This window comes from Carassius carassius, chromosome 6 (genome assembly GCF_963082965.1).
Source record: "Carassius carassius chromosome 6, fCarCar2.1, whole genome shotgun sequence".
In the NCBI taxonomy this organism is placed as follows: Eukaryota; Metazoa; Chordata; class Actinopteri; order Cypriniformes; family Cyprinidae; genus Carassius; species Carassius carassius.
In genome coordinates, this window is record NC_081760.1 from 38,348,793 (window position 1) to 38,358,862 (window position 10,070).

Consider the following 10,070-nt stretch of genomic DNA (forward strand, 5'->3'; position numbering starts at 1 on the left):
ATACATGAATCATCTTGTAGCGGGTCTATACAGGTGGAGCTGGGAAAGGTGAGGGGTTTCTGAAGCAAACTGCAACTGCTACGGTAAGTGCTAGTCATATATTTGAATATTGTGAGTAGTGAGCTCATTGGCTACTGATACAGGAGATAACCAATCATCTGTGCCATGTCATAATGATGCCATTAGGTCAGATTGAGTAGACCTATCTAAAATTCATTTTAAATCAACTGAAAATATTTTCAAAGTTTTTAAATTCCCTGTAATATTTATTTATTTTTATCTTTTTATGATTATTTTACTTTTTTAAGTAAACTTGCTTTGCATTGCCTTGCCTTGCCTATGTGTGCCATCTAGAGTTTTATGCCAGAACTCTGTATTTCTCAACCTTGGCCCCGTAGGTCCCCTTTCCTGCAGGGTTTAGCTCCAGTTCTAATCAAACACACCTGAACAAGCTCATCAAGCTCTTCAGGATCACTAGAAAGTTACTGTCTGGGGGGTTTGATCAAGGTTGGAGTTAAACTCTGCAGGAAGGTGCTCCTTGAAGGCCAAACCTGAAATAAAACATAAAAAGCGTGACAGAGCCATAGCGTTTACACTTTTGAGGGAGGTAAATCCACAAAGACAAAATTAAAAATGGTTCCTTTATTTTCAATCTGAAATCATACAACTTTTTTTTTTTTTTTTTACATAACACTAGTTTGATAAGCGAAAACATTTTAAGGTCCAGCCTAATAAATAATTAGGAAAAAATACATAATATATTATAGAAATCCACTATTATTGTAAGAATCTGTAATATTGAAGACAGCTAAAAAAGGATTTGTTGTTCCAGATGTTCTTCATCCTCCAAATCCACTTTTAACTACTGCTGCAGCTGCTAGTGCTCCTATGAAGAAAATAAACACTGCTTTCCACCAGTTTGATTTGTTTTCTCTGACTTTTTCCTTTTTCTCGCTGTCAATATCTTCCTGTTTCACAAATGTCTCATTGGTGTAGTGCTTCCCTCTATTTCTCTCCAGCATCTTCTCAATCTTCTCCAGCAGTTCAGTGATTTGAGAGCGGTTCTCCATGTTCTTATTGTTGAATGAGTGAAATCTGCCACCAAATCCCTCAGTAAACTCCTGTAGATCTGGAGTGTCTCTGATAAACTCATCTAATGATATTCCCTTCAGATGGTCAGCGTGAGTGAACAAAATGATGGTGTGTTGGATAGCATCTTCTCCAATGTTCTCCTGAATCCATTTCACTGTGTTTTTCTCTTCATCAGTGAATCCATCATCCAGTCTGATGACCAGCAGAAAAACATGAGGACCAGGATCTGTCATCTCTACACACTTTTGTATTTCAGCCTGCACTTGGTCTCTCGTCATCGATGGATCAAACAGTCCGGGTGTATCAATCACAGAGATGTTTCTTCCACAAACACCTGCTTCTTGTTTCTCACAGGTTTGACTGCTTGATGGCAGACTCGTATTGATTTTGAACGCCTCTCTGCCCAGGATGGTGTTTGCTGCCGAGCTTTTTCCTGATCCACTTTTGCCCAGAAAAACAATCCTCAGATCAGATACTGTGAAGAAAAAAAAGGTTAGTAAACTTAACAATATATGTTTATAAAAAGTGGTGTAAATTATCAAGTTATAAACAGATAAATATTGACCTCTTATGGAATTATGTTCTGGTGTTGTTTTCGTCTCCTGCCCAATCAAACATGTTTCATGTTTTGGGTTGCTTTGATTAACTTCTGGAGAATCTTTCTCTCTCTCATTTGTTGCTCTTTGGTCTTTCTGAACACTGTTTAATGTTTCTTCATCTCTGGTCTGTTTATCTGCTCCTTTGTCGTCTTCTCTGTTCTTCTCTTTCTCTTGGCTTGTTATTCCCGCATCTAGATTGATCTTCTCTTTTCTATCTTTTTGTTTCGTCCTCATCTCATCTTGGCTGTTCTTCGTGAAGATCTCTTTAACATAATGTTCTCGTCCGTTCTTCCTCACCACTTCATCAATGTTCTCCAAAAGGCTTGCGATCTGCTTCCTATCTCTCTTGTTTTTATGAATGATGACATGACATTTCTCTTCACAGAAGCTCAGCAGTTCTCTAGTTTTTCTGCTCAGCCTGAACTCGATCCATTCTCGTTTAGACAGCGCCTCTCTTCCCGTGAACAGCACCATGGTGAACCTGAACGCGTCCTTTCCAAAGTGCTCATAAATCTGTTTTACGATCTTCACCACATCTTCGATGAATCTGTCGAGTCTGATGACGAGCAGGAACACATGAGGACCAGGATCAGAGAGATACAGACTCGTCATCATCTGACTCTTCATCTCTTCATCGGTCAGTTGAGTGTTGAAGAATCCTGGTGTGTCGATGATGGAGATGTCTCTGTCTTCTACTCTTCCTGTCTGTTTCTCACTCTCTCTGGTTCTGCTCTCTTTAAATGCCTCTCGACCCAGTATTACATTGCCTATTGAACTCTTTCCAGCTTCACTTCTTCCAATCAACACCATCCTCAGCTCTTGTACAGCGGGTGGTTCATCGGACTCTGGGAAATAATGGGAAATAAATATCAGAGGAAGGTTGTGGACTAAATAATTGTAGTTTCAGTATGATTATTTAATACATGTTACATTTGGATCACGAAAGTGTGTCAAAAAAACAAAAACAAAAAAAGCAGGTAATTGTACTACAGTTGGTAAGAGAAAGTGATGACTGGGTTTGCTGGAGGAAAAAAAAAAAAACTAAAGTGTTCTAATGTAGTAAAAAAAAAAAAGAAGAAAAAAGTGAATAATAATGATACCAATAAAAAGATAATATCCAATAAGCTTCCAAGTACTGAAGGTGTGTTTTCTTAAAGAAACAGTGTCTTAAATACCTAAGTAACACATAATCCACAAACAATGCATGTGGAAGTAAACTAAAAGAAACACAAGGAACTGTGCTATCATATATTATTGAACTCAAAATATAAGGACAAGTGGCAGTATATTATGGCCCTTGTACAGTAATGTCAGATGACAAGACACTTCAAACTAATTATATTTTCAATAAAAATATTTACTTTTTTGATTTCTTTAGAACAACACAACAAATCATTCACATGATATGAGGAAAAGCACATTGGCTCTTGCAAATGTTTAAAAACAATTTTTTTTGCTTATAATACTATAATTTGATCAAGCTGACTCAATCACAGTAAATTGGCCTAAAATGACACATCTAATAACACACTGATCGTATCTGAAACATAATAACTACAATAACAGATCATAAACATGATAACTTAACAGCACACATATATCTGTGTATTCAGTCTACTGTTTTATCTACTAACTAAACATATGGTGCAAATATAGACACCTTTGGATCATGTTTTATAGTTTATGTGTCCATGTATTCAGAAATCACCCATGTTAACAGTGTGTTAGACACATGATAGTCATTGAGATCAACTACCATCTAGTTAAACAGGTTTTGTTGTGTAAGTTTCTCTAACACTCTCTACAGTGACTATCATATCACTTTGCTATTAAAGCATATCAATTCAAACATACCTGTGTGTTCTGGGTTCATTTCTCTGTGTAGGTTTGGCTGATATCTGTACGTCTCACAGCAGCAGTTCAGTCTCAGTGTGAGTTCAGTAACAGGAGGAAGAGATTTGAGCTGGAGCTGTTGTGTCACTGAAACGCCCTCTATTGTGTTGAACTATAGAAAATAAAGTGACTAACACTGTGACATGTTGATTGAAAGGCTTCCTGGCACACTTTTATTTCACTGATTTGTTTTTTAGCATTTTTTGATGATAGTTCATTTATTTATTTTTAATTCAGTCAGTTTTATCATCAGTAACTGAAACTGATCTATTTTTCTTCTCTTTTTTTCACAAATAATGAGAATGAAAATGTCATATTTTGGTCCTTGAGTTCTTCTTTACAGTAAATGTTGGCTGACCACTCATTTAAGTAACACTTTATTTATAAAGTAACTTTGAAACTACATGTCAACTATCAGTTAGAAGAGAATTAGAATGTCTGCTTAATATATTTTAACACTCACTGTCAACTTAACCCTAAACCTAAACCTACCGTAACAGTCTTCTCTGAGAGTTAGTAGACATGTAGTTAGTAGGTTATCTAAAGTGGACTATCGAAATAAAGTGTAACCCTCATTTCAGTCACAGATTGAAATAAAACACAAAGCTGGTGAGTAGCAGACGTCACTGAGTCCTGTTTTTGGGATGTTTCTGTGCTCCACCCTTCAGCACACGCTAAACCTGTTCAACAAACACACTGACCGACATCTGAAGAGTCACCGAGGTCTGCAGGAGTTACTGACGTAGGAAATGCACAATAAAAACATTCTCACAAGTTGTAAACAAAAAGTATACGGTAAAGAAAACTCTTTACAACTTTCTTTTTCATTCATTCTTTCTTTCTTTATTTTATTTTTTTGTGGTAACTGTCCTGTGTGAATATTATTTCAAAGTAAATAATACCTTTTATTTTTAGTCTCTGTGTTTATTTTATCATATAAACGTATGTGAATAGCAATTAAAGAGACCACTCACAATTTATCAAGTGTAACAGTTCTGCGCTGAGTCCAGAACACACCTGTAAAGCACAAATGGTTTGCCAACAAATCCTACTGTATCCACACTTTTTCCTCCAGAAACAGGAAATAGAATCTCCCCCAGATGGACAATGGTTTTTTTTACTTCCTCCTCTCAAGCTGTTTCATTCTTATTTCTGTTTTATTTTTTCATTTGTTATGGACATTTTGGGCTTGGCATTATGTTATGTAACTGAATGTTTATGGCATTGTTTTAGTTTCGTGCATGTTCTGATGGGGTTTAGTATTTGTATAACACGGAGCATTTCTATATTAGCATGTACCTCAGCTTGCAGAAAAGCTATTGTGATAGGCAAACATTTATATATAGTTTAATTATAGTCAAAATCTGTCTGTAGGTTAGTTGTGTATATGTTTATACTGTTTTACTTCATTGTTGTACGTCTATATACTGTCCACTGTATGTCCACACATGTAGCAGCATGACAATAAAGCTCAAGTTACAAAAAGGATTATACTACTTCAGTAGGTTGGAATATTAACATTATATCAGTTCATGAAATACAGGTTTTTACAGCATATTTAGTTCAGTCTGTAAAATCCAAAATGCTGTTATCATATTTTTTGCAACCACATCTGCCGGTATTGTACTGTATTATTTTTTTTTATTTTTATAATGTAATAAGACATATAAGTAATATTTTTGGGGAAAGTTCACCTGTAAATGAAAAAAAGAACTGTCTTCATTATTCAGGTTAATAAATAAACTAGATAAAACACATCCTCACCTTTCTGCATTCATCAATACTCATCTCATCTTGTAGTCCTCCTTAAATCATGCAACTGAAAGGGACAACCAGGGTGAAAGATTTTCATACCAGGCATCCCATAAAATTAGCTCTTGTTCAATGTCTAGCATCTACAGTGCAGCTACAGTATACAGTCGTGGCCATAAGTTTTGAGAATTACATACATATCAGTTTTCAAAAAGTTTGCTGCTAAACTGCTTTTAGATCTTTGTTTCAGTTGTTTCTGTGATGTACTGAAATATAATGACAAGCACTTCATACGTTTCAAAGGCTTTTATCGACAATTCCATGACATTTATGCAAAGAGTCAGTATTTGCAGTGTTGGCCCTTCTTTTTCAGGACCTCTGTAATTCGACTGGACATGCTCTCAATCAACTTCTGGGCCAAATCCTGACTGATAGCAACCCATTCTTTCATAATCACTTCTTGGAGTTTATCAGAATTAGTGGGTTTTTGTTTGTCCACCCGCCTCTTGAGGATTGACCACAAGTTCTCAATGGGATTAAGATCTGGGGAGTTTCCAGGCCATGGACCCAAAATTTCAACATTCTGGTCCCTGAGCCACTTAGTTATCACTTTTGCCTTATGGCACGGTGCTCCATCGTGCTGGAAAATGCATTGTTCTTCACCAAACTATTGTTGGATTGTTGGAAGAAGTTGCTGTTGGAGGGTGTTTTGGTACCATTCTTTATTCATGCACTGTAAAACCCGACAAGTAAACTTAACTCAAACAGTTTGAGTAAACAGATATCCTTAAGTTATGTTAACTCAAACCATTTGAGGAAACCGATTGCCTTAAACTGTTTGATGTCTGTGTGTGACTAATTGACACCATAGAAGTCCAAACTGTTGGGAAGTCTTTGTATTAACTGATTATCACAGAACCACTGGCTCTTAGCATCACTTTTACTATAATCAATCAAATTACACAACACCTATTTTATCGGAGATTAGACTCCATACTGTTCAATAATTGATGATTATCATCACCAATATAAAGTATAACAACCTACACCTAGGTAAAGGTTAACACCTGATGGCATTTCTTCTGGGCTTTTGGATTACAACAAATGTGTTTTAGAAACACACAGTTATAACAGCCAGAGAAAAGACTAAGACAGAAGTCAAGGGTCAAGAGCCCAACTAAAGCAAACACTGATCTCTAACATGGTTACTTCAAATGAAACAATAAATCAACATCTAAACCTTAGTTCATTCTCAATAAGATCTTCTGTAGACGTCTGACAGAAATAAAGTCAGTCTGGTTATTAATAAGTGGAGCTGGTGATGCTGTTTGTGGGGTTGTTTAATCAGATCTTGAGAGATTTCATGTATTTTATTTCAGTTGATTTCATCTAAGACTGTGTCTGAAGTCAGTTGTAGTAGTTCTTGTGTTTCTCTTTTCTTCAGTGATTCTGTTTGTTAACAGCAGCTGTTCATCACTAATTCACAATCAGCACTTAGTTAATCACTTAATTACTTGAATGAAAAGTTTCAAAACTTACATGGTTTAAATCAAGGCAATCTGTTTACTCAAACGGTTTGAGTTAAGTTAACTTGTCGGGTTTTACAGTGTGGCTGTGTTTTTGGGCAGAATTGTGAGTGAGCCCACTCCCTTGGATGAGAAGCAACCCCACACATGAATGGTGTCAGGATGCTTTACTGTTGGCATGACACAAGACTGATGGTAGCGCTCACCTTTTCTTCTCCGGACAAGCCTTTTTCCAGATGCCCCAAACAATCGGAAAGGGGCTTCATCGGAGAATATGACTTTGCCCCAGTCCTCAGCAGTCCATTCACTATACTTTCTGCAGAAGATCAATCTGTCCCTGATGTTTTTTTGGAGAGAAGTGGCTTCTTTGCTGCCCTTCTTGACACCAGGCCATCTTCCAAAAGTCTTGGCCTCACTGTGCGTGCAGATGCGCTCACACCTGCCTGCTGCCATTCCTGAGCAAGCTCTGCACTGGTGGCACTCCGATCCCGCAGCTGAATCCTCTTTAGGAGACCATCCTGGAGCTTGCTGGACTTTCTTGGACGCCCTGAAGCCTTCTTTACAAGAATTGAACCTCTTTCCTTGAAGTTCTTGATGATCCTATAAATTGTTGATTTAGGTGCAATCTTAGTAGCCACAATATCCTTGCCTGTGAAGCCATTTTTATGCAACGTAGTGATGGCTGCACATGTGGTGGCTGCAGGTCACCATGGTTAACAATGGAAGAACAATGATTTCAAGCATCACCCTCCTTTTAACATGTCAAGTCTGCTATTCTAACCCAATCAGCCTGACATAATGATCTCCAGCCTTGTGCTCGTCAACATTCTCACCTGAGTTAACAAGACGATTACTGAAATGATCTCAGCAGGTCCTTTAATGACAGCAATGAAATGCAGTGGAAAGGTTTTTTTGGGATTAAGTTAATTTTCATGGCAAAGAAGGACTATGCAATTCATCTGATCACTCTTCATAACATTCTGGAGTATATGCAAATTGCTATTATAAAAACTTAAGCAGCAACTTTTCCAATTTCCAATATTTATGTAATTCTCAAAACTTTTGGCCACGACTGTAGATGACTGAAGCTTTACTAACAGGTTTCAGTTTGTCTGAGTTAGAGTATAGCCTCTGTGTTTTTAATTACATGGTGTATATAAATGTAAGAATTGCTGGCCCACAAACAGAATCTAGACCAGCGAGTGAAAGATTCCTGCATATAATATATACATTTCTTGTACTATACTATCATTTGTCTTTAATGATTCAGACTAATTCAAATGGACCTTGGCACTGTTTAATTGCTTTTAATGATAATAAATTGTGTGGCCGAGTTAAATAAAAGTAGACAATAATTTCAAAGTTCAGCTAAGATTTGCAGTATAATGATTATTTTGAAGATTTAGGCCACTTTTATTAATTTGTAAAACTGAAAAAAACACTTTATATTCTGACTTGCAGAGTCTGAATCTTCGATGCTTTTGGCAAATGCAGCCCAGAACAGAAAGAATAAAAGGTCTTAACCTTAAAAAAAAAAAACGCAATAGAACACAAGCTGCTCTTTTTGAATTTATGATTAATGTCTGTGATAGTAAAAATACTTGGATGCTATTTTGTCCCACTAATATTATATGTTATATCAAAAGTGAATGGTCTCTGATTTTACTGATTTCATGGCTGCATACACTTAAACAAAAATTTAATTCCCGTACTCTTTGTTCTAATTATTCTTCAGATATAAGCAAATCAAAATGAGATGCTGATTTGTCAATAGTCTAGAAAATAACTAATATCAATTACTTTATAAAATTAAATAACAATATCCTCCTCTTCAGTGGTGAGGTGCTGCTGGTTGCTCGATACTGTTTCCAGCTCAACACTGTCCTCTAGTGGTCATCAGCAACTCTGCTGAGGTGTGTGAGGCATACTTTACTAGAGTTATTCACAGACAGCAGAAATAGGTTGGACACATCCATGTAGAACAGCCTGGGTTTATTAATTTTGAATTATTATTATCATCAACACTGCAGCTGTGGAAGACAGTCCCACTGGTCTCACCTGTCTCAGATTAACAACACACACACACACACACACACACACACACACACACACACACACACACACACACACACATATCAGAGATGTTTGAAGTCCGAACACTCATTATGTGGCCCAAGCTTGCTGCAGTGCTGTACAGTGCTTCTGATTGATTGACTTCAATTATACTGAACTGTCCCTTCTAGTCCTACCATATAAAAGATGAGCAGGATTCATGAGCATATATTTTATATTGCTAATATTACTGAAGATTCAATATGTAAACTCTGGCATTATAATATTTATTTAAAAAATTGAAAAAAAAACACAGTATTTGACACTATAAAGAAAAGATTGCTACACACCTTACTTTGTATACAGATCTAACCTTCCCTAGCCCCCTGCAAGTGCTTAGTGACATTTAACAGCAGAGTAAGGTGGCACAGTAAAAATAAATAAATATGATTATATATTGCCACAGCATTAGATAAATTCAACTGCACAAACAGCAGCAGCAGCTGTCATTATTTCTGTCAGACGTCTAAACTCTTATTGGGAATTAACAGATGTTTGGATGTTGAGGTTCCATTGAAAATGGGCTAATGTAATGAATACAATAAAACTAAACATCACAAGTGTTTGACAATGCACCTACACAAACACACACACACACACACACACACACACTGAATGCATTCCTCAAACACACCTTCCATTGTTGGCCTCAGGTAACTTTCACTTTCATGACTCAGTCTTGTTGACTTCTTTATACAGACTGTGCATGCTGATCTGCTCAAAAGCTCTTTGTGCTCAAGTCAAAAGCCTTGCATAAAAAGAAGCTAATTAGTCTTATGTACTAGATCAGGGGTGTTAACTGCTATGGAAACATAGGGCCTCTAAATAAATCATCACAGAGAAGGAGTTTCAAGTAACAAATTCATCTTAAAATGTCTTACTGCAAAATAATGTTAAGATTGCCCACATGGCTGAATGTATAAAGAAGCAACATATGCATGTGTCTAATCTTACTGACTGAAACAAGCCTTCTACTACACAGCAAATGTTTATATTTGTAGATTTATTAAATCTTTACAGCGGCTGTTCATCAGTGTCTGAATTCACTCATTAGTGTTCATTCTCTACTCTCATTCTCACTCATTAGCGCTACTTT

At 36.6% G+C, this 10,070-nt stretch overlaps 1 protein-coding gene across 1 annotated transcript; it reads right to left on the reverse strand.

Annotated features, from left to right (window-relative positions):
- Window positions 1-697: 697 nt before the first annotated feature.
- Window positions 698-3,657, reverse strand: LOC132142055 (GTPase IMAP family member 4-like). Its single transcript, XM_059551690.1, has 3 exons — window positions 3,546-3,657; window positions 1,658-2,536; window positions 698-1,567 (listed from the first exon to the last, which is right to left on the reverse strand). The coding sequence occupies exons 1-3, from the start codon at window positions 3,562-3,564 to the stop codon at window positions 840-842; spliced, it is 1,626 nt and encodes a 541-aa protein (XP_059407673.1). The 5' UTR covers window positions 3,565-3,657; the 3' UTR covers window positions 698-839.
- Window positions 3,658-10,070: the final 6,413 nt, after the last annotated feature.

Coding starts and splice junctions, on each gene's coding strand:
- LOC132142055 (XM_059551690.1), bottom strand. Junction 1,568..1,657: donor AGAACATAATTCCATAAGAG/GTCAATATTTAT, acceptor TTTTCTTCACAG/TATCTGATCTGAGGATTGTT.